Below are 22,348 nucleotides of genomic sequence, written 5' to 3'. Positions count from 1 at the left end.
TTAAGAATTTAAGAATTTAAGAATTTAAGAATTTAAGAATTTAAGAATTTAAGAATTTAAGAATTTAAGAATTTAAGAATTTAAGAATTTAAGAATTTAAGAATTTAAGAATTTAAGAATTTAAGAATTTAAGAATTTAAGAATTTAAGAATTTAAGAATTTAAGAATTTAAGAATTTAAGAATTTAAGAATTTAAGAATTTAAGAATTTAAGAATTTAAGAATTTAAGAATTTAAGAATTTAAGAATTTAAGAATTTAAGAATTTAAGAATTTAAGAATTTAAGAATTTAAGAATTTAAGAATTTAAGAATTTAAGAATTTAAGAATTTAAGAATTTAAGAATTTAAGAATTTAAGAATTTAAGAATTTAAGAATTTAAGAATTTAAGAATTTAAGAATTTAAGAATTTAAGAATTTAAGAATTTAAGAATTTAAGAATTTAAGAATTTAAGAATTTAAGAATTTAAGAATTTAAGAATTTAAGAATTTAAGAATTTAAGAATTTAAGAATTTAAGAATTTAAGAATTTAAGAATTTAAGAATTTAAGAATTTAAGAATTTAAGAATTTAAGAATTTAAGAATTTAAGAATTTAAGAATTTAAGAATTTAAGAATTTAAGAATTTAAGAATTTAAGAATTTAAGAATTTAAGAATTTAAGAATTTAAGAATTTAAGAATTTAAGAATTTAAGAATTTAAGAATTTAAGAATTTAAGAATTTAAGAATTTAAGAATTTAAGAATTTAAGAATTTAAGAATTTAAGAATTTAAGAATTTAAGAATTTAAGAATTTAAGAATTTAAGAATTTAAGAATTTAAGAATTTAAGAATTTAAGAATTTAAGAATTTAAGAATTTAAGAATTTAAGAATTTAAGAATTTAAGAATTTAAGAATTTAAGAATTTAAGAATTTAAGAATTTAAGAATTTAAGAATTTAAGAATTTAAGAATTTAAGAATTTAAGAATTTAAGAATTTAAGAATTTAAGAATTTAAGAATTTAAGAATTTAAGAATTTAAGAATTTAAGAATTTAAGAATTTAAGAATTTAAGAATTTAAGAATTTAAGAATTTAAGAATTTAAGAATTTAAGAATTTAAGAATTTAAGAATTTAAGAATTTAAGAATTTAAGAATTTAAGAATTTAAGAATTTAAGAATTTAAGAATTTAAGAATTTAAGAATTTAAGAATTTAAGAATTTAAGAATTTAAGAATTTAAGAATTTAAGAATTTAAGAATTTAAGAATTTAAGAATTTAAGAATTTAAGAATTTAAGAATTTAAGAATTTAAGAATTTAAGAATTTAAGAATTTAAGAATTTAAGAATTTAAGAATTTAAGAATTTAAGAATTTAAGAATTTAAGAATTTAAGAATTTAAGAATTTAAGAATTTAAGAATTTAAGAATTTAAGAATTTAAGAATTTAAGAATTTAAGAATTTAAGAATTTAAGAATTTAAGAATTTAAGAATTTAAGAATTTAAGAATTTAAGAATTTAAGAATTTAAGAATTTAAGAATTTAAGAATTTAAGAATTTAAGAATTTAAGAATTTAAGAATTTAAGAATTTAAGAATTTAAGAATTTAAGAATTTAAGAATTTAAGAATTTAAGAATTTAAGAATTTAAGAATTTAAGAATTTAAGAATTTAAGAATTTAAGAATTTAAGAATTTAAGGATTTAAGAATTTAAGAATTTAAGAATTTAAGAATTTAAGAATTTAAGAATTTAAGAATTTAAGAATTTAAGAATTTAAGAATTTAAGAATTTAAGAATTTAAGAATTTAAGAATTTAAGAATTTAAGAATTTAAGAATTTAAGAATTTAGGAATTTAAGAATTTAAGAATTAAGAGACTTAAAAATTTAAGAATTTAGGAATTCCAGAAAAAAAAAAATAAACATTTGTTCCAGCCTTATTTTATAATTTCAAAATTTCCTAACTTCCTAATTTCCTAGTTTCCGAATATCCTAATTTCCTTATTTCCTAATTTCCATACTTCCAAATTTCCTGATTTCTTAACTTCCTAACTTCCTAAACTCCTAATTTCCTAGTTTCCTAATTTCCTAACTTCCTTATTTCCTGATTTCCTTACTTCTTAATTTCCTAACTTCTTAATTTCCTAACTTCCTAACTTCTTAATTTCCTAATTTCCTAGTTTCCTGATATCCTAATTTCCCAATTTCCTAACTTCCTAACTTCCACACTTCCTAATATTCTAATTTCCTAACTTCCTAATTTCCTAATTTCCAAATTTCCTAACTTCCTAATTTCCTAACATATTATTTTCCTAATTTCACGATTTTCTAATTTCTGAATTTCCTATTTTCCTTATTTCATAATTTCCTAATTTCTAGGAATTTCCTAATTTCCTAATTTCCTAACATATTAATTTCATAATTTCTTAACTTCCTAACTTCCTAAACTCCTAATTTCCTAGTTCCCTAATTTCCTAATTTCCTAACTTCCTAATTTCCTAACTTCCTATCTTCCTAATTTCTTAATTTCCTAATTTCCTAGTTTCCTGATATCCTAATTTCCAAATTTCCTAACCTCCTATTTTCCTAACTTCCTTATTTCCTAATTCCCTAATATCCTAATTTAATATCCTAACTTCCTAACTTCCTAATTTCCTAGTCTCCTAATTTTAAAAATTTTCTTTATTTCCTAATTTCCAAATTTCTTAATTTCGTGATTTCCTAACTTCCTAATTTCCTGATTTCCTCATTTCCTCATTTCCTAACTTCCTAACATCCTATTTTCCTTACATATTAATTTTCTAATTTCTTAATTTCTTTGTTTCATGATTTCCTAATTTTCTTATTTTCTGTATTTTACTTATTTGCTAATATCATAATTTCCAAATTTCCTAATTCCCTTGTTTCCTAATTTCCTAATTTTTTAATTTCCTTATTTCATAATTACATAGTTTTTTGATTTCCTTATTTCATAATTACATATTTTTTTAATTTCAGTTTTTCTTGTTTTAGAATTTAAGAATTTCTAAATTTGCTTTTATTTATTGATTTCTTAATTTTGTTTATAATTGTTGTTAAAAGTTTTTGAATAAACATTTTTAATCTATTTAATTTTAAGTTTTGAATATTTTTAATCTTTTTATTTTTTCCTCGAAAGAACCTCAAGCGCGCACACCGTCAATCGCGCTCATACCGAACTGTCAACTTTTCTTGGGGGGGTCACGAAAAGAACACGCAACATTTCTTGACCGCGTTCCTTCCGATCAGCATACCGTATTTAAGCGGTACACCCAAGGGTACACCCTAAAGCGGTACACTCAACCCCCGGTGGTTGGTCACTTTTTCGTTTGACACTTTTTTAGTTTGTACCCCGTTGGTTGGTCAAAGTCAAACTAAAAAGTGACGAACTGTCACTTTTTACACGGCGCTCACGCACACTATCAAAACAAACGTTTGGTAGTGTGTGTGAACTCCGTGTAAAAGGGGTGTCAAACTAAAAAGTGACCCCGTTCGTTTGACAACAGTTGGTGTCAAACCATCGGGGTTTGAGTGTATACGCACATCGGAAGGAACCGGTCAAGAAAAATTTCAAATGGGCAGCAGCGGCAGCGAAAGCAAGCCAGAGAGGGTGAAGAAAAGCCCCAAGAAAACGCTCCCTCTACTTTGCTCTGCTGTTCGTAAAGCTGTTTCTTGACCCCTTTCCTTCCGATCTCCATACTAGCCTTAACCAAAAATCATGATTTTCTGAGTTCAATATCCCACTTGTCATACGAATTTTTCAGTTCAATTGGGTTAACCCATATAACCATTTTTATGGTTTTTTTCCTTTTTTTTCAATTATTTTTATGGTTGTAGTACCTGGTCAACCCCTCACCTTTTTGTACGTATCGGCATCAGAACGGTCAACTGGCATATAACTGGCCACCGGCATCATGGGTCTCACCTCGGTGCGATGGGTAACGATTCTTCGAACCGTGATCAACTTGTCGATGCTCTTCGGCTTTACCCTAGGATCGAAACCGCCTTTGACACATTCGGTGCTTGAAGTAAACCTTGTAAAGATTGACCAGGTACCGGGATCATGTTCCGCGCATCATCTCCTCCTTGCCGGTGACACTGCCATCCTGACCTGGGTCATTTCCACAGTGGTCAGCGGAGATTCCCCACCGGAGACAGCGGACGCATCTTGCCGGTTACCGTTTCGAAGTCCCGGAGTACGGCCACCACATGTCGAGGGGGTTCTCGCCGGATTGGTTCACCACGAGGCAGTCTTCCGCCACGGCAATCTACTGGTGGAGACGATAGTCGAAATGGAGGTGGCCGCGATGGTGGTTGGATTGCTGGTTAAAACTCCTCCACCTAGCTCGTCACTAGCTTATTTTTTAAACGTCCTCTTTCACCAGTAAATTCGACGAGGTCCACTTCCGGGTGCCTCGTTGTGATGGTTGGGATATATCCGCAGGGACTTTTGCTTACCGCAAACGACGACAGGACGATGGATGGATGAAAACATTTTGTTGTGTTTTGATGTGTTGACGTTTACACGCTAATCTGAAAAACTCATATCATAGAGCAAAACATTCTCATCATTCCAATTATTCTGGAATTAAACTGGAATTACTCCGGAATGATCGAGTGTCATTCCCCTTGACCTGAACTCAAAAAATCGTATGAAAAAGTGGGTTGTTAAACTCAGAAAATGATGATTTTTGGTAAGGGTGTACGAAGCTGAAAAGTATCAGAAACGGAAAGTGGCGTTCGACGTTTCTTCGGGCGGTTCTTGTTTGCAATATGATTTGTTGAAAAAATCAATCAAAATCAAAAAATCAAATAATTATAAACTTTTTAATAATTTTGATCCTCGCCGAATCTCAAAATGCAGAATTTTGAAATTAAAAGGACAGATTTAGTTTTTTGGTCGAAATGAAGTAAAAAAAAAGAAGTTGTCTTCATAGCTGTCAGCCATCGTGTCGCCAACTATTTATAACCAACCAGCAACCTCTGGATATGTCTGGATTATGAGTCCCCTGCACTGTCCGATTGATCCACACTGGCGGGACCGAAATGAAGTCAACCAGAGTGAAAATAAAGTTGACAAAAATCATACAAAATATCTAGTTTCTTAATGAAATTTTTTAAATTCAGCAATGAAAATAATTTAAAAAAATGAATTCAAAATTTAAAGATTTAAGCAATTAAGAATTTAGGAGTTTAAGAATTTAAGAACGTAAGAATTGGGTCCTAAAATTAAGCTTTTGTTTGTGATATTATTGTTCCTAGCGATTAAGCTTATTTTTCTGAGTACAATGACCCTTTGAACGACCGCAAAGGATTTAAAATGGACTTTTAATTCAATTTTTAAAAATTTACTTCACGGTCCTTCTTGACAGAAAAGTTCCTACTTGACAGCTCGTTCCAAGGGGACCATAGTTGATCCATCGAAAAAATGTTGTCTAGTCAATTTTTTTTTTGCATTAAAATGAAAAAAAGTGATTAGAAATGGTTTTTAATCATGTTTTTTGCCGTTGTTCATAAACATTGGCATAGGGCTTTACTACCCAATTTAAGAATTTAGGAGTTTAAAAATTAAAAAAATAAGAACTTAAGAGAAAACTTTCAATACATTTGTACCAGCCTTATTTTAAAATTTTCTTATATTTTAATATCATATTTGCATAATTCCAAAATTTCAAATTTTCATAATTCCATAATTGGGTACGGTAAACGGTGTGCTTCGTGGAAAAAACTTTACATAACAAATTCGGCAATCCTGATATTTGGCACCATGAAAAAGGACTCCAACATTTTCGTCGGGGGGTCTAGAGCAATTTTTCATATATTTTTTTTTAAACTTCAAACAAACTTTTTACTAGCCTAATGGGGTCCAATGAAGGTACTAGACTCAAAAAAGGGTCATCAACCATATCACTAAAATAAAGCTCATAGCTACATATATATTCAGCAATTCCCCACGAAAGCAGCAAGATTCGTGTTAGGGTGGTCCGAAAAATGGCAATTTGCGTCGATTTTTGCAAAAACCACACTTTTCAAAAAATCATGGCTCCGCACCATTTCAACCAATTGGGTACTAAAGCCCTATGTCAATTTTTATGTACAACGGTAAAAAACACGATTAAAAGCCATTTCTGATCACCTTTTTTCATTTTAATGGAAAACAATTTTTTGACTAGACAACATTTTTTCCATGGATCAACTATGGTCCCCTTGGAACGAGCTGTCAAGTAGGAGCTTTTCTGTCAAGAAGGGCCGCGAGGGTAATTTTTCAAAATTGATTTAAAAATCCATTTTAAACTCTTTGTGGTCGTTCAAAGGGTCATTGTACTCAGAAAAATAAGTTTTATCGCTGTTAACAATAATATCAGCAATCTAAGCTTCATTTTAGGACCCAATTTCATAATTTCGTATTTTAATAATTTTATAATTTTATTTTTTTTTTATTTCTAGTTTAGAATTTAAGAACTTCTAATTTTAAGTTTTTTTTTTATTTAAGAAGTTTTAAATGATAGATTTCTCAATTTTGTTGATGATTAATAAATGTTGTTAAAAGTTTTTGAAACATAATACAACCACATACAATTATTGAAAATTCCAATAATTGTATGTGGTTGTATTTATTTAGTTTAAACTTTAAATTAAATACAAGTTGTGATTTTTGAAGCAAAAAAAAACTTTCGGCGAAATGACCATTCTGCGAAATGAAACAAATTTTTTGACAAAAGTGGGGAAGGGTTGCCAGTTTGAGGCGGATTGGAACTACGAAAGCACGTGAAGCACGCCGATTTTAACGAAACTGTCAAATTTCATCACCTTGGACTCCCGCTCAGATTGATCAACCCGACACCTGACAAAACTTTAAACAGCGACGCTGTCGCGTCGGCCCGATGTGCAAAATTTCTACCCAACTGGGTAAAAGTTGGCAAACAAAGAGGGCGAGGGGCGGCGGGAAACGTCAGTGACAGTGACTTTTGGGCTGACAAAAGCGCGAGAAGACATCTCACATCACTCGTCAGAGCTCGCACACGCAAAACACACATCGCGTTTTTTTCCCTCCGTCGTCGTTTCAAATGTGCTGCTGCGGAAAAAAGGCTATTTTCCTATTTTGCGAGCTGCACTACACCTGAGGTAGGTTCCGGGGGTGCGTTTCGGGTGCGGCGTGGCCACTTCTGGCGGGGGAGGGCGCGGAAGTGGTCGAATTTCCCCGCTAATGCGTGTTATTTTGCAACTTTCTCTGCGCGCACAGGGCTACTGCGATTGACGACGTGCGAGGAGCAGGAACCATCCGAAGGAGGAGGAGCAGCAAGAGGAGAAAGAAGTTTGAGCAGCGAAAAGGTTTGAACGGAACAACGGGATGAGCGTGGACACGTACGACGGGGCGGTCGGCTCGCAGACGCTGACCTTCCTGGACACCGAGGAGAATGACCTGATCGGGGCCGACACGCAGGGCACGGACTTTGACTTCCGGGATTTTACCATTCCGTCCCAGAGCCAAACGTTGGCCTCGCAGCTGGACCACCTCGGGGGAGGAGCGGGTGCGGTCGGTACGAGCGGAACCGGTGCCATCGGAGGACAGGTAAAACAACTCAACCTTAGAGAATTCTTCCAGAAGCTCTAACCTTTCCCCACTTGTTCGCACATAGCTCAACGGGTTCGGGCGTCGGCTTGGGTCGGAGGCGTCCAAGATTGCCGGCATCACGTCCGCCATCGGCGAGCTGCAGTTCGAGGAGGACGAAGACGATGGGGCGCTCGGTGCCCAGCAGCAGGACTTGCCGCCGCACGCGTGCCGTTACTGCGGCATTCACGAGCCGAGTACGGTCGTGATGTGCAACATCTGCAAGAAGTGGTTCTGCAACGGGCGCGGCAGCACGTCCGGGTCGCACATCGTGAACCACCTGGTGCGGGCGAAGCACCGGGAAGTGACGCTGCACGGTGATGGGCCGCTCGGGGAGACCGTGCTGGAGTGTTACTCGTGCGGGGTGCGGAACGTGTTCGTGCTGGGGTTCATACCGGCCAAGGCGGACTCGGTGGTGGTGCTGTTGTGCAGGTGAGTTGGGTGGAGATCTTGGTAATTATTGTAAAACCCAAACTAGCATATATTGTTGATTTGGTATTAGAAAGTCCTTTAAATTGACGAGTTTGCTGGCAAACTCGACTTGCTGTTGAACCTTCATTCTTGTTTGACCATGAACACTTTTCTGGTAGAAACAAGTTTCTTCTGGTTCGCCGAACAATTGTTTTAAACAAATGGTTCAAGCGAAACACGAGCTTTGTTTCAGTTTTCACAACCGATAATAAATTATTTGCTTGAAATTCATGATATTTTTTAGACAAAAAAAAATCATTTCTGGAAAACCGTGCTAACCAAATAATTGTTGCACCAAATTTTGAAACTCCGCGTGCGCTTGGGTTCATGTATCACTTAATTTGACACCCTTTTTTCAATATAAAAATTTCGTGATTCGGCCCTGGATTATAAAACCTATTTTTTTCGATTTTCAAATATTTAATTTTGAAATTATGGAATTTTTAAAATTCTAGAAGTTTCAATTTAAATTTATTCTATTTTCGATTTTTAATTTAAATTAAAATTTTAGAATTTTTGAATTTAAGAATTTTTAAATTTAAGAACTTTTATTTCATATTTTTTTATGATTTTTTATAACTTTTAACTTGAAATTTTTTGGGTTTTTCTTATTTTCAATTAATATATATTTTTTAGGGGAACTAGGGGAACAGCATCTAATTCCAGCGTGCCTCTAATGTTGGCAGGTCAGAACTTTGACATTCAATTAAAGCTAATTAAAAGCGTTTTCAACTGAACTCGAGTGATACATAGCTCAATAAGAAGTGAGGAAGCATGTTTCTACCAAAAGTTTTGCAAAATTAGTTGTTTAAATAGTGAAAATCAGCAAATTGGATGGAGTTAGGAGCGAGTCCTTAACCTGCCAAACATACGAGAATTTCCCCTATACCCATTTTAAGCGTACATAATAGCGGCAGTGTTTGAATGATGCTGGATAATTTGGAGTGTTCCTTGAAATTTACTTAAACCAAGTACATCAACAAAATTTTTGTGAACATTTCTATTTATTTTCACTTTTACTAAAAGATATTCTATTCCTTTTACAACCCTTTAAACAATATATTTTTGAAATTGTTGCACACCCTGGACTAACGAAGCAACCCATTCAAGCAATCGAAGCAACCATCAATCATTCAAGCATTTATTCACCATTCTACATCTGACACTCGAACAAGCAAGAATCAAATAAATCAGCTCTCATTAGTTATTAAAATGCCCTGGGCTTTGTCATAATGAGTATCATAGGTTTGATGCTTGTTTGGCAAGGAGTATGGTTTGATCCGATGTGGAATTAAAATCGAAGTTTTCAGTATATTGCTGAAGATTCCATTTTTACACATGGACATCACTTCATGCTACGAGAACCCACTTTGGCGTAGTCTCAGGGCTTAATCAATGGCCGGTAAGCTGTCATCGAGACAAGGAGGTTCTCCGATAGTGGAAATATCACATTTGTACAATGAACCGCTACATATGTGATTTTTCCCTATCTTAATGTGGCTGTCAGGCTAGGATGCGGGTTTTTACAAATTAAGTTTTTGTAGAATTTAGGGTTTTAACTATGTATAAATATCAACTTTATATGACCAATTCTCCACGAAATCGGTCTTTTTTCTTCAATTTTAATTTTTGTATTTTTTAATCCGACTGAAACTTTTTTGGTGCCTTCGGTATGCCCAAAGAACCCATTTGGCATCATTAGTTTGTCCATATAATTTTTCATACAAATTTCGCAGCTGTCCATACAAAAATGATGTATGAAAATTCAAAAATCTGTATCTTTTGAAGGAATTTTTTTAACGATTTGGTGTCTTCGGCAAAGTTGTAGGTATGGATACGGACTACACTGGAAAAAAATGATACACGATAAAAAAAATTTGGTGATTTTTTTATTTAACTTTTTATCACTAAAACTTGATTTGCAAAAAAACACTATTTTTAATTTTTTTTTATTTTTTGATATGTTTTAGAGGACATAAAATGCCAACTTTTCAGAAATTTCCAGGTTGTGCAAAAAATCATTGACCGAGTTATGAATTTTTTAATCACTACTGATTTTTTCAAAAAATCGAAATATTGATCGCAAAATTTTTTCAACTTCATTTTTCGATGTAAAATCAAATTTGCAATCAAATAGTACTTCACTGAAATTTTGATAAAGTGCACCGTTTTCAAGTTAAATCCATATTTAGGTGACTTTTTTGAAAATAGTCGCAGTTTTTCATTTTTTTATATTAGTGCACATGTTTGCTCATTTTTGGAAAAAAATATTTTTGAAAAGCTGAGAAAATTCTCTATATTTTGCTTCTTCGGACTTTGTTGATACGACCTTTAGTTGCTGAGATATTGAAATGCAAAGGTCTAAAAACAGGAAAATTGATGTTTTCTAAGTCTCACCAAAACAGCCCACCATTTTTTAATGTCGATAGCTCAGCAACTAATGGTCCGATTTTCAATGTTAATATATGAAACATTTGTGAAATTTTCCGATCTTTTTGAAAACATTATTTTCAAAATTTTCAAATCAAGACTAACATTTCAAAAGGGCCAAACATTCAATATTACACCCTTTTAAAATGTTAGTCTTGATTTTAAAATTTTGAAAATAATGTTTTCGAAAAGATCGAAAAATTTCACAAATGTTTCATATATTAACATTGAAAATCGAACCATTAGTTGCTGAGATATCGACATTAAAAAATGGTGGGCTGTTTTGGTGAGACTTAGAAAACATCAATTTTCCTGTTTTTAAACCTTTGCATTTCAATATCTCAGCAACTAAAGGTCGTATCAACAAAGTCCGAAGAAGCAAAATATAGAGAATTTTCTCAGCTTTTCAAAAATATTTTTTTCAAAAGTGTGCAAACATGTGCACTAATTTAAAAAAATGAAAAACTGCGACTATTTTCAAAAAAGTCACCTAAATATGGATTTAACTTGAAAACGGTGCACTTTATCAAAATTTCACTAAAGTACTTTTTGATTGCAAATTTGATTTTACATTGAAAAATGAAGTTGAAAAAATTTTGCGACCAATATTTCAATTTTTTGAAAAAATAAGTATTGATTAAAAAATTTATAACTCGGTCAATGATTTTTTGCACAACCTGGAAATTTCTGAAAAGTTGGCATTTTATGTCCTCTAAAACATATCAAAAAATAAAAAAAATAAAAATAGTGTTTTTTTGCAAATCAAGTTTTAGTGATAAAAAGTTAAATAAAAAAATAACCAATTTTTTTTACCGTGTATCATTTTTTTCCAGTGTAGTCCGTATCCATACCTACAACTTTGCCGAAGACACCAAATCGATCAAAAAATCCTTCAAAAGATACAGATTTTTGAATTTTCATACATCATTTTTGTATGGACAGCTGCGAAATTTGTATGGAAAATTATATGGACAAACTAATGATGCAAAATGGCTTCTTTAGGCATACCGAAGGCACCAAAAAAGTTTCAGTCGGATTAGAAAATACAAAAAAAATCGAATGACGGAAATCCTAGAGAACTGCTCATATGCTTTGCATTCAGTTATTTAGAGACAAAATTAGTAATAGTGAATTTAGTGATTCTATCAGAATCGGTGATTTTCATACAAGTAGCATTAAAAACCATTCTGATTTGTCAAAATTTCCATAAAGTCTCGATCAATCAATAGTGAAATGATATCGGACTAAATTCGTTGATCTGTTGAACTAACGGTTGTCGGATTATGATTGTATCGACCATTGTTGCGAATCGAGGATCTACTGGAATTCTGGCAATCAAATTGTCGCCTCTTTTTCAATTCATGGCTTGTTAAATATGAATTGTTAATCCATTTTTTTTGTTTTTAAAGGAAGCCAGACGGGTTTCAAAAGAAACGTACCAGAATTTTCGGCTTTTAATTTAAATTTCGGGGATTTGGGATCAGACTAGCTTTCGGATAGGTTACTTTAAATCTTGTATTCAATTCAAGTTAGGTAGTTATCCGCAAATTAATATTTGGAATTATATGAATAATTGAACATTTTGGACTTATGAATAAGGTTTGTATGGGACTTTGTGATTGTCTTAAAAATTACCATCAAATGCATTATCTCAATATTTTTTCGCCTCAATTTTTGGCTCATTTAAATCACTTAACGAGGTATTTATGGAGTTATTTTTAAGCTTGATAATCAAAAAAAGGATAAAGAAAAAAATGACTCGATTAGCGGACGATTTCTGGACTGTATTTTTTTATTTCCAAATTTTGATATTTTTGAACTTAAAATTCCTGTTTTTTTTATTCTGTGTATTTCTCTAATTTTTTGTCATTACTTAATTTTTTAATCTTTGGACATTTTGAATTTGACAAAATTTTGATTTTATTTTTATTTTCAAAGGACGTATTCAACTATGACAAACAAACAAAAAAACTTGACAGTTTTGCAGTTTGCCTGTATGTGTTTGCAGAAACGTCAGCCTGTATAATTTTGTTTTTAAAAATTAGTTTGGACATTTTTTTTACGAGAAAAGGGAAGGGGGCCCAAAAATTTAATTTTCTGCTTTACGTAATAAAAGAACGCTCCCTTATCAGCAATTTTTCATATTCAATATTCGTATATCGAATACAAACGCCACTGTCCGAAGTTTTGTATTCCGTCCTAGCTCCGTACCAGCCTATAAAAAAGAATACGTTCTAGATTTGAGGGGTGATGTTTAAATTTCTGTTATATTCTCCAGAGCAACTGAATCTCTTGGCAATCTTCGGCAAATATATCTTTCCTGGTTTCGCAACTTTTCAAAGGACCCATGCTGATCAATACCAGCGCCGGCTACGACCGGTGGTAGGGTCACTGGGAAGTGGATGGGAATGTTAGTTAATGTTAGCCCGATACGGGCAGTGATGTGACCACTGACCATGAGCATTTTGTTTATCAGTTGAGGCAGCCGGCTGCGGAAAGATAGCTATATAAATATTTAAATGTATAATTAATTCGACCGCGATTCTCCAGAAATTCTTCGTCGACGTGCCTTCCCATCAGTGATGGTGTAGGGAGGATTGAATCAAGCAATACGACCTGCTTGTCTTAACAATATTCGTCTCAGTTCTATCGAAAATTAAAAGAGAACAAAATAAAAAAAAAACCCAAAAAAAAACATGAGGATCAACCGCGATGATTCCGGGAAAATTCACAAAATGGACCCTCGAAATCACAATTAAACATGCACAATAACCGCGTGGCTACGCTGCTCGCGATCGAGCCATGTTGGCCATCGACCGTGCGACACAATTCACACACAAATTGAACTGGTTCTTCTGCTGCCATGCCAATATTACTTAATCAGGGATAAAAACATTTTATTTTTATATATAATGCCGGTCGTCGACCGCGCTTTACCACTGCATTTATTTAACTCATATCTTCGAATGTCGTTTTTTAGATGAAAAGAGTCCATACCTAAGTCACATCATGTTAAAAACAAATGTTTTTTTTTCACCATTTTACAGACAACCGTGCGCCGCGCAAAACTCCATCAAGGACATGAACTGGGACCAGGAGCAGTGGAAGCCGCTGATCGCCGACCGGTGCTTCTTGTTCTGGCTGGTCAAGGTGCCGACCGAGCAGGAGCAGCTGCGTGCGCGCCAGGTTTCGGCCGCCCAGATCAACAAGCTGGAGGAGCTGTGGAAGGAGAACGTGGACGCGACCTTCCAGGACCTGGAGAAGCCCGGCATCGACAAGGAGCACTCGCCGGTGCAGTTCCGGTACGTGGACGGGTACCAGTACCAGAACATTTTTGGGCCGCTGGTCAAGCTGGAGGCGGACTACGACAAGCGTTTGAAGGAGAGCCAGACGCAGGAGAACATCGAGATCCGGTGGGACACGGGGTTGAACAAGAAGACGATTGCTTACTTTACGCTGGCGAAGAACGATGGCGATATGAAGCTGATGCACGGGGACGAGTTGCGGCTGCGGTATAACGGGGAGCTGCACAAGCCGTGGAGTTGCGTGGGGCACGTGATTAAGGTGCCGGACAATTACGGGGAGGATGTGGGGTTGGAGTTGAAGCACAACCATCAGGCGCCGGTCGAGTGCAGTTCGAACTTTGCGGTGGATTTTATTTGGAAGGGGACGTCGTTTGATCGGATGCAGATGGCGCTGCGCAAGTTTGCGGTGGACGACAACAGCGTGTCGAACTACATCTACTCGCGGCTGCTGGGACATGGCAGACAGGACGGGTCAGACGATGTGACGTTCCGGATTAATAATCTGCCGAAGCACTTTAGTGCGGCCAATTTGCCGGATTTGAATCGCTCGCAGGTTTACGCCGTGAAGCACGCGCTGCAGCGTCCGCTGAGCTTGATCCAGGGTCCGCCGGGAACGGGCAAGACGGTTACGTCCGCAACGATCGTGTACCAGCTGGTGCGGTTGAATGGGGGGCCGATTCTGGTGTGCGCCCCGAGTAACACTGCGGTTGATCAGCTGACGGAGAAGATTCACCGGACGAACCTGAAGGTGGTGCGAGTTTGTGCCAAGTCTCGGGAGGCGATCGATTCGCCGGTGAGCTTTTTGGCGCTGCACAACCAGATCCGTAACATGGAGCAGAACAGCGATCTGAAGAAGCTGCAGCAGCTGAAGGATGAAACTGGGGAGTTGAGTTCGTCGGACGAGAAGCGCTATCGGATGTTGAAGAAGCAAGCGGAGCGGGAGTTGCTGGAGGCGGCGGACGTGATTTGCTGCACGTGTGTTGGTGCGGGGGATCCGCGGCTTCAGCGCATCAAGTTCAGCTCGATTTTGATTGACGAGTCGATGCAGTCTACGGAGCCGGAGTGCATGGTTCCGGTGGTGCTGGGAGCGAAGCAGTTGATTCTGGTTGGAGACCACTGCCAGCTGGGACCGGTCGTGATGTGCAAGAAGGCGGCCAAGGCTGGATTGTCGCAGAGTTTGTTCGAGCGGTTGGTGGTGCTTGGGATTCGTCCGTTCCGGCTGGAGGTTCAGTATCGTATGCACCCGGAGTTGTCGCAGTTTCCGTCGAACTTTTTCTACGAAGGCAGTCTGCAGAACGGGGTGTGTGCTGAGGAGCGCAAGCTGAAGGTAGACTTTCCGTGGCCGTCACCGGATACGCCGATGTTTTTCTTGGTGACCCAAGGGCAGGAGGAAATTGCCGGGTCGGGAACGTCCTACTTGAATCGTACCGAAGCGTCGAACGTGGAGAAGATCACGACGAGGTTCTTGAAGGCTGGGGTTAAGCCGGAGCAGATTGGCATCATTACGCCGTACGAGGGCCAGCGGGCTTATTTGGTGCAGTACATGCAGTACCAGGGTTCGCTGCACTCGAAGCTGTACCAGGAGATTGAGATTGCTAGCGTGGATGCTTTCCAGGGTCGCGAGAAGGACATTATCATCATGTCGTGCGTGCGCTCGAACGAACATCAGGGCATCGGATTTTTGAACGACCCTCGGCGGTTGAACGTGGCGCTCACCCGTGCCAAGTACGGAATCATCATCGTGGGTAATCCGAAGGTACTTTCGAAGCAGCAGCTGTGGAACCATTTGCTAAACTTTTACAAGGACAAAAAAGTGCTGGTCGAGGGTTCGCTGAACAATCTGAAGGAGTCGATGATTCAGTTTACCAAGCCGAAGAAGATCGTAAACACGCTGAATCCGGGCTCGCACTTTATGAACACCGTCATGGTCGATGCCAAGGAGACCGGCTACTTTGAGCGTGGGCACGGTTCCGGATTCGGAGGGAGTTCGTTTGGCAATCCGGGCCCAATCGGAAGCATGGTGAACGGACCGCGCAACGCATCGCTGGACATGTTTGCCCGAACGCACGATCCCATCAGCTACATTTCGCAGGAACGCGCCCAAGCCGCCATGAACAACATGCCGGTTCCGGTGGGAATGTTTATGAACTTGTCGAACGTTCCGCCGCGTTTCTACCAGCAGCAACAGGCCGTCCAAGCGGCCAAGCAAGCTCGCCGCGTCAAACCCGGACCGATCGGCAGCAAGCCGAAGCCGCGCCCAATCGGACCTCCGTCCAGCCAGAACAACGCCATCGGCGCCGGTTCGCTCACCCAGGGCATGTCCCAAAACATGTCCCAGCCCGGCTTCAGTCTGTCCCAGCAGCCGGACTTTTCCCAGGACTACCTGGCCGAGTACCAGTCCCAGGTGGACGGGCTCCTTTCGCAGGACTCCACCTTTGGCGCCGGCCCCAGCCAATCGGGCGTCGGCAGTGGCGCCGACCGGCTCGTGTTTGAACTTCCACCGAACCAGTTCTCCCAACCGTACTGATAGAGGACGACACGACACGACACACGTGCGCTCGATGAATGCGCGGCAGCAGCAGGATGGCCACGAAGCCGCCGTGCAGAGTCCCCGGGGAAACAATGCAAACAAACGTAACGACGGAACACTACCGAGAGAGAGAGCAAGAGAGCAACAGCAGCAGCAGCAAAATTGTCTACGCGCGCCACATCAACCAATCGCAGTTATACCGAGGAAGAAGCAGAAGAAGGAGAGCGAGCGAGAAACGAAAGGAAAAGGAAAAAAAGAAGTTAAAGGAAACCAAACGTGAAAAACGCTGAACGCGCGCGCGCGCGCCAGGCTCAGAGGGATTTGGCCACCGGCGCTGACGATGATCAACCGGGAAACTCCGGGCGCACCGGGCAAGGGCGTGCGAGCGACGAAGCGCGCGCGCGTGGAAGCTTTTGAATAAACCATCTCCGCACACCTGACCGGAATTCTTGTCCCCGCTCTCTGTTTGGCGACCGGCCAAACCGGATCCGGAAGTAATCGATGAGGGGCGGGGCGGCGGTGTCGAGATGTCGTTTGCGCCGAAGAGGGCCTGTTCTAGGGAACAGTAACACTAGTTTTGTTTACTCTTTAACGACAGACACGTGTTCGCGTTCTGTTAAACCTTTTGTTTCTACCGCACACAAACACACACACACACACACACACAGATGGACACACTCTCGTTTCACAACAAGTTTTATTTTGTTCTACTTTTTCGGGTAAATTGCGACTGCGACCGGCAGGAAGAGCAAGTTTAGGGTTGTGGCTTCAGTTGAGCTAGGGAAACAACAGTTTGAGTAGCCACACACGCACACACACAATCCTGTCGGTTGGACAAGAGCGTAAGAAAGCAAAAGAAAAAAAAAGCAAAACCTTTTTCAACGAATTGTTATATTTTACTATCTGGTTCACAATTCAGGCTTTTGATTTGTGGGCACTTCTTCAATTATTAAAAAAAAACCTTATCTTGAAATACAGATTAAAACATCATGTTAGTAGCATAGAAAAAAAAAAAACAAAAAAAATCACGTAGAATGAGAAAAGGAAGTACCTTGCTTGAACCGCTAATTTGGAATTTGTCAGAAAACAATACAAAAAAAAAAAACAATATTACGCAAGCAAAAACATTATTTAAAAAGGCAAACATACTTCATTGCACTCAAGCCGCATGGCGGCACGAAGTTGCAAACAAAAAAGACATTTTGGTTATCATATAAATTGTAATGGGGTACAATCTTTTTCTCAATAAATAGTTTGGTTCGGCAAAAAAGTGTTGGTCTTCATTATTCATCCGAAATCCCTTCCTATTGAACGATTGAACGAAGTGCAGATTATCAGCTCGCTTACTTTTTCAAACGGTCCTATGTAGATAGGAAACCCATGGTGCATTGGTTCTCTTGAAAAAGTAATCTCAAAATCAGGATTTTTTTAGGTACTTTTTGAATAGAACCTCCAGTTTCAATGAAACTTTATAGAAATGTTATTCTAGGCTTATATAAGCTATTTTTATTAGGGGAAATATACCCTTTCTAATCAAACACCTATCTTTGTCATATGGAGAGTTTGATGCTCGATTAAAGCTTCAAAAATACCATTTTAGGCTATAAACTTATCAGCAACAGCACTGCCCCAAGTAAGCACGCAAATTTAAGCGATTTACTGGCCAAAAAGAACAAAATTTAATTAAATGCACTTCTGATCATAATTTCTATTTTGCGAGACCATTTCTCAACATTTTGGTGGCACACACATCCACACCACACGCAAGATGAGAGGTTAACTGCTTAACGAAAGTCGCCATCAATATCTTTTCACTTGCGCTACCCGGGCAGACGGTAATAACAAAATTAATGAAATTTCAATAACAAATCCTGTTAAAATAACAAAAAGTGTTATTATTTAATCCTGAACATCAACTTCAAGAAGAAAAAATAATAACAGTTTCTGATAAAATAACAAGATTTGGTATTGAAGTGATATTATACTTAAAATGTTTAATAACACGCTAATAAGAGGAAATGTTATACATTTCAAAAACTCTCCTAATAACAAGATTTGTTATTCGTTTGGTATTCTGACTTAGAAATAAAATTATCATAAATCGCACTAATGGAAAAAATTTTAAGTGTCCATAACACAATCTATTACTATTTTTTCTTTTGTTAAATATGTTGAATCTTAGGTATAATTTTGTCCAATTTCGTCGGGGTCATTATTTTGGCCATGAAATGGGGTCCTTAAGCAATAATTATTCTAAAAAGTTTAAATTTTGAAAGTTGATTTTTTAAAAATTATTTGATATCAACCCTAAGGGACTTTGCAAATATTGGCTAGAACTATGGGATAATTTTGACCATTTTCGTCGGGGTCATTATTTTAGCCATGAAATGGCTAAAGCTAAAATTATTGTTAAAAGATGAAATTTTGAAATTTGTTTTTTTTAATTATTCGATATACCCCCTAAGGGACTTTGCTAATACAGTCGACTCTCTGGTTGTCAATATCCAAGGGACCGTCGAGGAAGAGAATCATCAGTTTACAGAACGATGCAAAATGAAAACTCGATTGAAAATATGTTTTTCTTGGTACCCAGCTATGGGAGAGAATCATGGCAACGTCCATCAAACAAAACAAACTAATGTCAAACACCCTTCAAAGCTTCGTATCGCCAAGAAAAATGTCTATGCAAGCCATGAGAAAGTGAAATTATTGACAACCGGAAGAGATTTTTAAAGCAAACAGAATCCAAGGGACCGTCGAGGAAGAGATCCTTCAAGCAAGGGAAAATATCGAGGAATGAAGATAATTGAAGTATGCAGATTGAAGGGACTGAAGAATTCATCGATAGATGGAGAATTATTGATATCGAGAAGATCGACAGCCAGAGAGTCGACTGTATTGGCTAGAACTATGGGATAATGGGTCATTATTTTGGCCATGAAATGGAGTCCTTAAGCTAAAATTATTCTGAAAAGTTGAAATTTTGAGAGTTATTTTTTTTATTATTTGATATATTCCCTAAAGGACTTTGTTTAAAATGGCTAATACTATGGAATAATTTTGTCCAATTTCATCGGGGTCATTATTTTGGCCATGAAATGGGGTTCTTAAGCTAATATTATTCTAAAAAGTTGAAATTTTGAAAGTTGATTTTTTTACTTATTTGATATACCCCCTAAGGGATTTTACTAAAATTAGCTAGAACTATGGAATAATTTCGACCAATTTAATCGTGGTCATTTATTTGACCAAGAAATGGGGTCCTTAAGCTTAAATTAATCTGATAAAATTAACTTTTGAAAGTAGTTTATTTTTAAGTTTGTTATGTTCTCTAAGGGAATTGATTTATTTATTAATTTTTGAAATGTGAATAACAAAAACTGTTATTCTTTTCACAGAGCGAGGAAGTCGGAGCTGACGTTGAAGTTCGAGCTGGAGTGTGACCTCGGAGACGGCATCGGATTCAGCTAGTTTTCAGCAACTTTCACTTGGAATCGGAATCTGTGAAGTCGGGTATTTTTGGAGAACTGAAGTCGACGTTGATGTCATATCCTGCATCCAGAGTCGGAGTTGTCTTCAAAGTATGGATTCAAAGTCGCTTGGAGGTACCCGACTCTGCAGCCCTGACTAGTACAGAGGAGTTATGGCAACTGCAGGTTTATTTGCAAAATAACAAATAAATCAAAACAATAACTTTTTTGTTATGGAGACATACCAGTTCAATAACATTTTTTGTTATTATGCTGCTCCACCTCTCCGCACAAAATAACAAATCTTGTTATTCCTTCATGATTCCTTCTGTGTTATTGGTTTGTTATTGCAATAACAACATAATAACAGTTTAAGTTATTCTTTGAACAAATCTTTGTTATTGATTTTTATTATTTTAACAACTTATCCGATCATCCCAATAACCTGTTTCGATCTTCTCAGAACACCAAAAACTGACCTTCCCAAGTAATTTCCGTCTGCTCGGGTAACGATTTCAAAGCGATTAAGATATAAAATTGCTTCCAACTACCGGCAACATGTTTTTTGCACTTAAAAAATAATCCCGAAACATATAAATAATTAGCAAGCGCCATCAAAAAAACAAACGCGTCAAGTCTTTTGACGTTTCAATTTTGACTACCCATTCCAATCGAAGGCTGAAGAAAACCGAGCGAGAAGCGAAGGCAAATGAGCAGTTCTCTACGAAATCGGTCTTTTTTCTTAAATTTTATTTTTTGTATTTTTTAATCCGGCTGAAACTTTTTTGGTGCCTTCGGTATGCCCAAAGAAGCCATTTTGCATCATTAGTTTGTCCATATAATTTTCCATACAAATTTGGCAGCTGGCCATACAAAAATGATGTATGAAAATTAAAAAAAATCATGTCATTTTTGGACGATTCTGACTTTTTATCATTTTTAAGCTTAATTTTACGTATATTTTCAGAAAATCACATAAAATCTTATACTATGTTCAGAAAATCATTGAAAACAACACCAAGTCTGTTTGTCCCATCGTTGAACTTCTACGCATAATTGTCCAACCAAGTATTTTCTATCACGAAATCATGAGTTTTAAGAAGCATTTTATCTTGTGTACCTGTTTAGCTGTAAGAGGATTACAAATAAGGGTGATTAAATGTTAACCGGGGTGATTAGGGACATATAGGGCGAATAGGGACCCACGCACGGGGTTGGGCACAAGGTTGATCCGTAGTGCATTGGATTTACTTCCGTAAATATTCCGTAAATATCGTAAATATAGGTAAATACACGGACCCACGAGACATTTATGCGTAGAAACACAGAAATCGATCGAAAAGTTTCAATCGCATTTTTCTCAGTTGCCCCTTTTTGAACATGGGATAATTATGCGTAGAACGGCAGTACACTGAAAAAAATTATACACTGTAAAAAATTTTTTGTTGATTTTTTATTTAACTTTTTGTCACTAAAACTTGATTAGCAAAAAAAACTATTCTTAATTTTTTTTTTATTTTTTGATATGTTTTAGAGGACATCAAATGCCAACTTTTCAGAAATGTCCAGTATGTGCAAAAAATCTTTGAGCGAGTTATGAATTTTTGAATCAATACTGATTTTTTTCGAAAAATTGATCGCAACAATTTTTCAACTTCATTTTTCGATGTAAAATCAAATTTGCAATCAAAAAGTACTATAGTGAAATTTTGATAAAGCGCACCGTTTTCAAGTTAAATCCATTTTTAGGTGACTTTTTTAAAGTAGTCGCAGTTTTTCATTTTTTTAAATTAGTGCACATGTTTGCCCACCCTTGAAAAAAATATTTTTGAAAGGCTGAGAAAATTCTCTATATTTTTCATTTTTAAACTTTGTTGATACGACTCTTAGTTGCTGAGATATTGCCATGCAAAGGTTTAAAAACAGAAAAATTGATGTTTTCTAAGTCCCACCCAAACCACCTTTCTTTTTCGTCATAGACAGCTAAAATCGGATGAAATGACGTGGAGCTATGATTTTTTGAAAAAAGTGGTTTTTGCAAAAAAATGACGAAGATTGCCATTTTTCGAACCATCCTGGCACGATGTAGGTCACCCTAATGCCAAAAAATACGGGTCTAATTATTTTGACCAAGGAACCCCCAGAAAAACTCTTTTCAACTGGAATTGCTGATAATAAGTCTTAAAACATATTTGTCGGCGTGCCATCCGATCATCGATGATATATAAATCCATCGGTATAAAAAAATAGGGTTGTTTCTATCAAAATCTTTATAAAAAGAACAAAAGAAAAAGCTCATCAAAAAAAGGAAAGAAAAGAAGAAAAAGAAATAGACAAAAAAACAGGACTGCGCGTTCCCATTATTTATGCCATTATTTAATTATAATGACCAATCACCATGCACACAAACAGCGACACAAAAGAGACGAAAATTAACATGAAAAAATAGGACTGTGCGTCGTCACAGACACCGCACTAATCAACGAAAAAGTACTTAACAGATTTTTTGATAAAATGGATGGATTTCAAGATGTA

General features: G+C 36.6%; 1 protein-coding gene across 1 annotated transcript; it reads left to right on the top strand.

Annotated features, from left to right (window-relative positions):
- Window positions 1-6,957: 6,957 nt before the first annotated feature.
- LOC120425863 (regulator of nonsense transcripts 1 homolog) lies at window positions 6,958-17,613 on the top strand. The gene is made up of 4 exons (XM_039590484.2): window positions 6,958-7,120; window positions 7,239-7,568; window positions 7,636-8,039; window positions 13,556-17,613. Exons 2-4 carry the CDS (start codon window positions 7,347-7,349, stop codon window positions 16,338-16,340), a joined length of 3,411 nt encoding a protein of 1,136 aa, XP_039446418.1. The 5' UTR covers window positions 6,958-7,120; window positions 7,239-7,346; the 3' UTR covers window positions 16,341-17,613.
- Window positions 17,614-22,348: the final 4,735 nt, after the last annotated feature.

Source organism: Culex pipiens, chromosome 3 (genome assembly GCF_016801865.2).
Source record: "Culex pipiens pallens isolate TS chromosome 3, TS_CPP_V2, whole genome shotgun sequence".
Lineage (NCBI taxonomy): Eukaryota > Metazoa > Arthropoda > Insecta > Diptera > Culicidae > Culex > Culex pipiens.
This window is presented reverse-complemented; position numbering and strand designations above follow the sequence as displayed.

Coding starts and splice junctions, on each gene's coding strand:
- LOC120425863 (XM_039590484.2), top strand. CDS start 7,347: ATGAGCGTGGACACGTACGACGGGGCGGTCGGCTCGCAGACGCTGACC. Junction 7,569..7,635: donor CCGGTGCCATCGGAGGACAG/GTAAAACAACTC, acceptor GTTCGCACATAG/CTCAACGGGTTCGGGCGTCG. Junction 8,040..13,555: donor GTGGTGGTGCTGTTGTGCAG/GTGAGTTGGGTG, acceptor ACCATTTTACAG/ACAACCGTGCGCCGCGCAAA.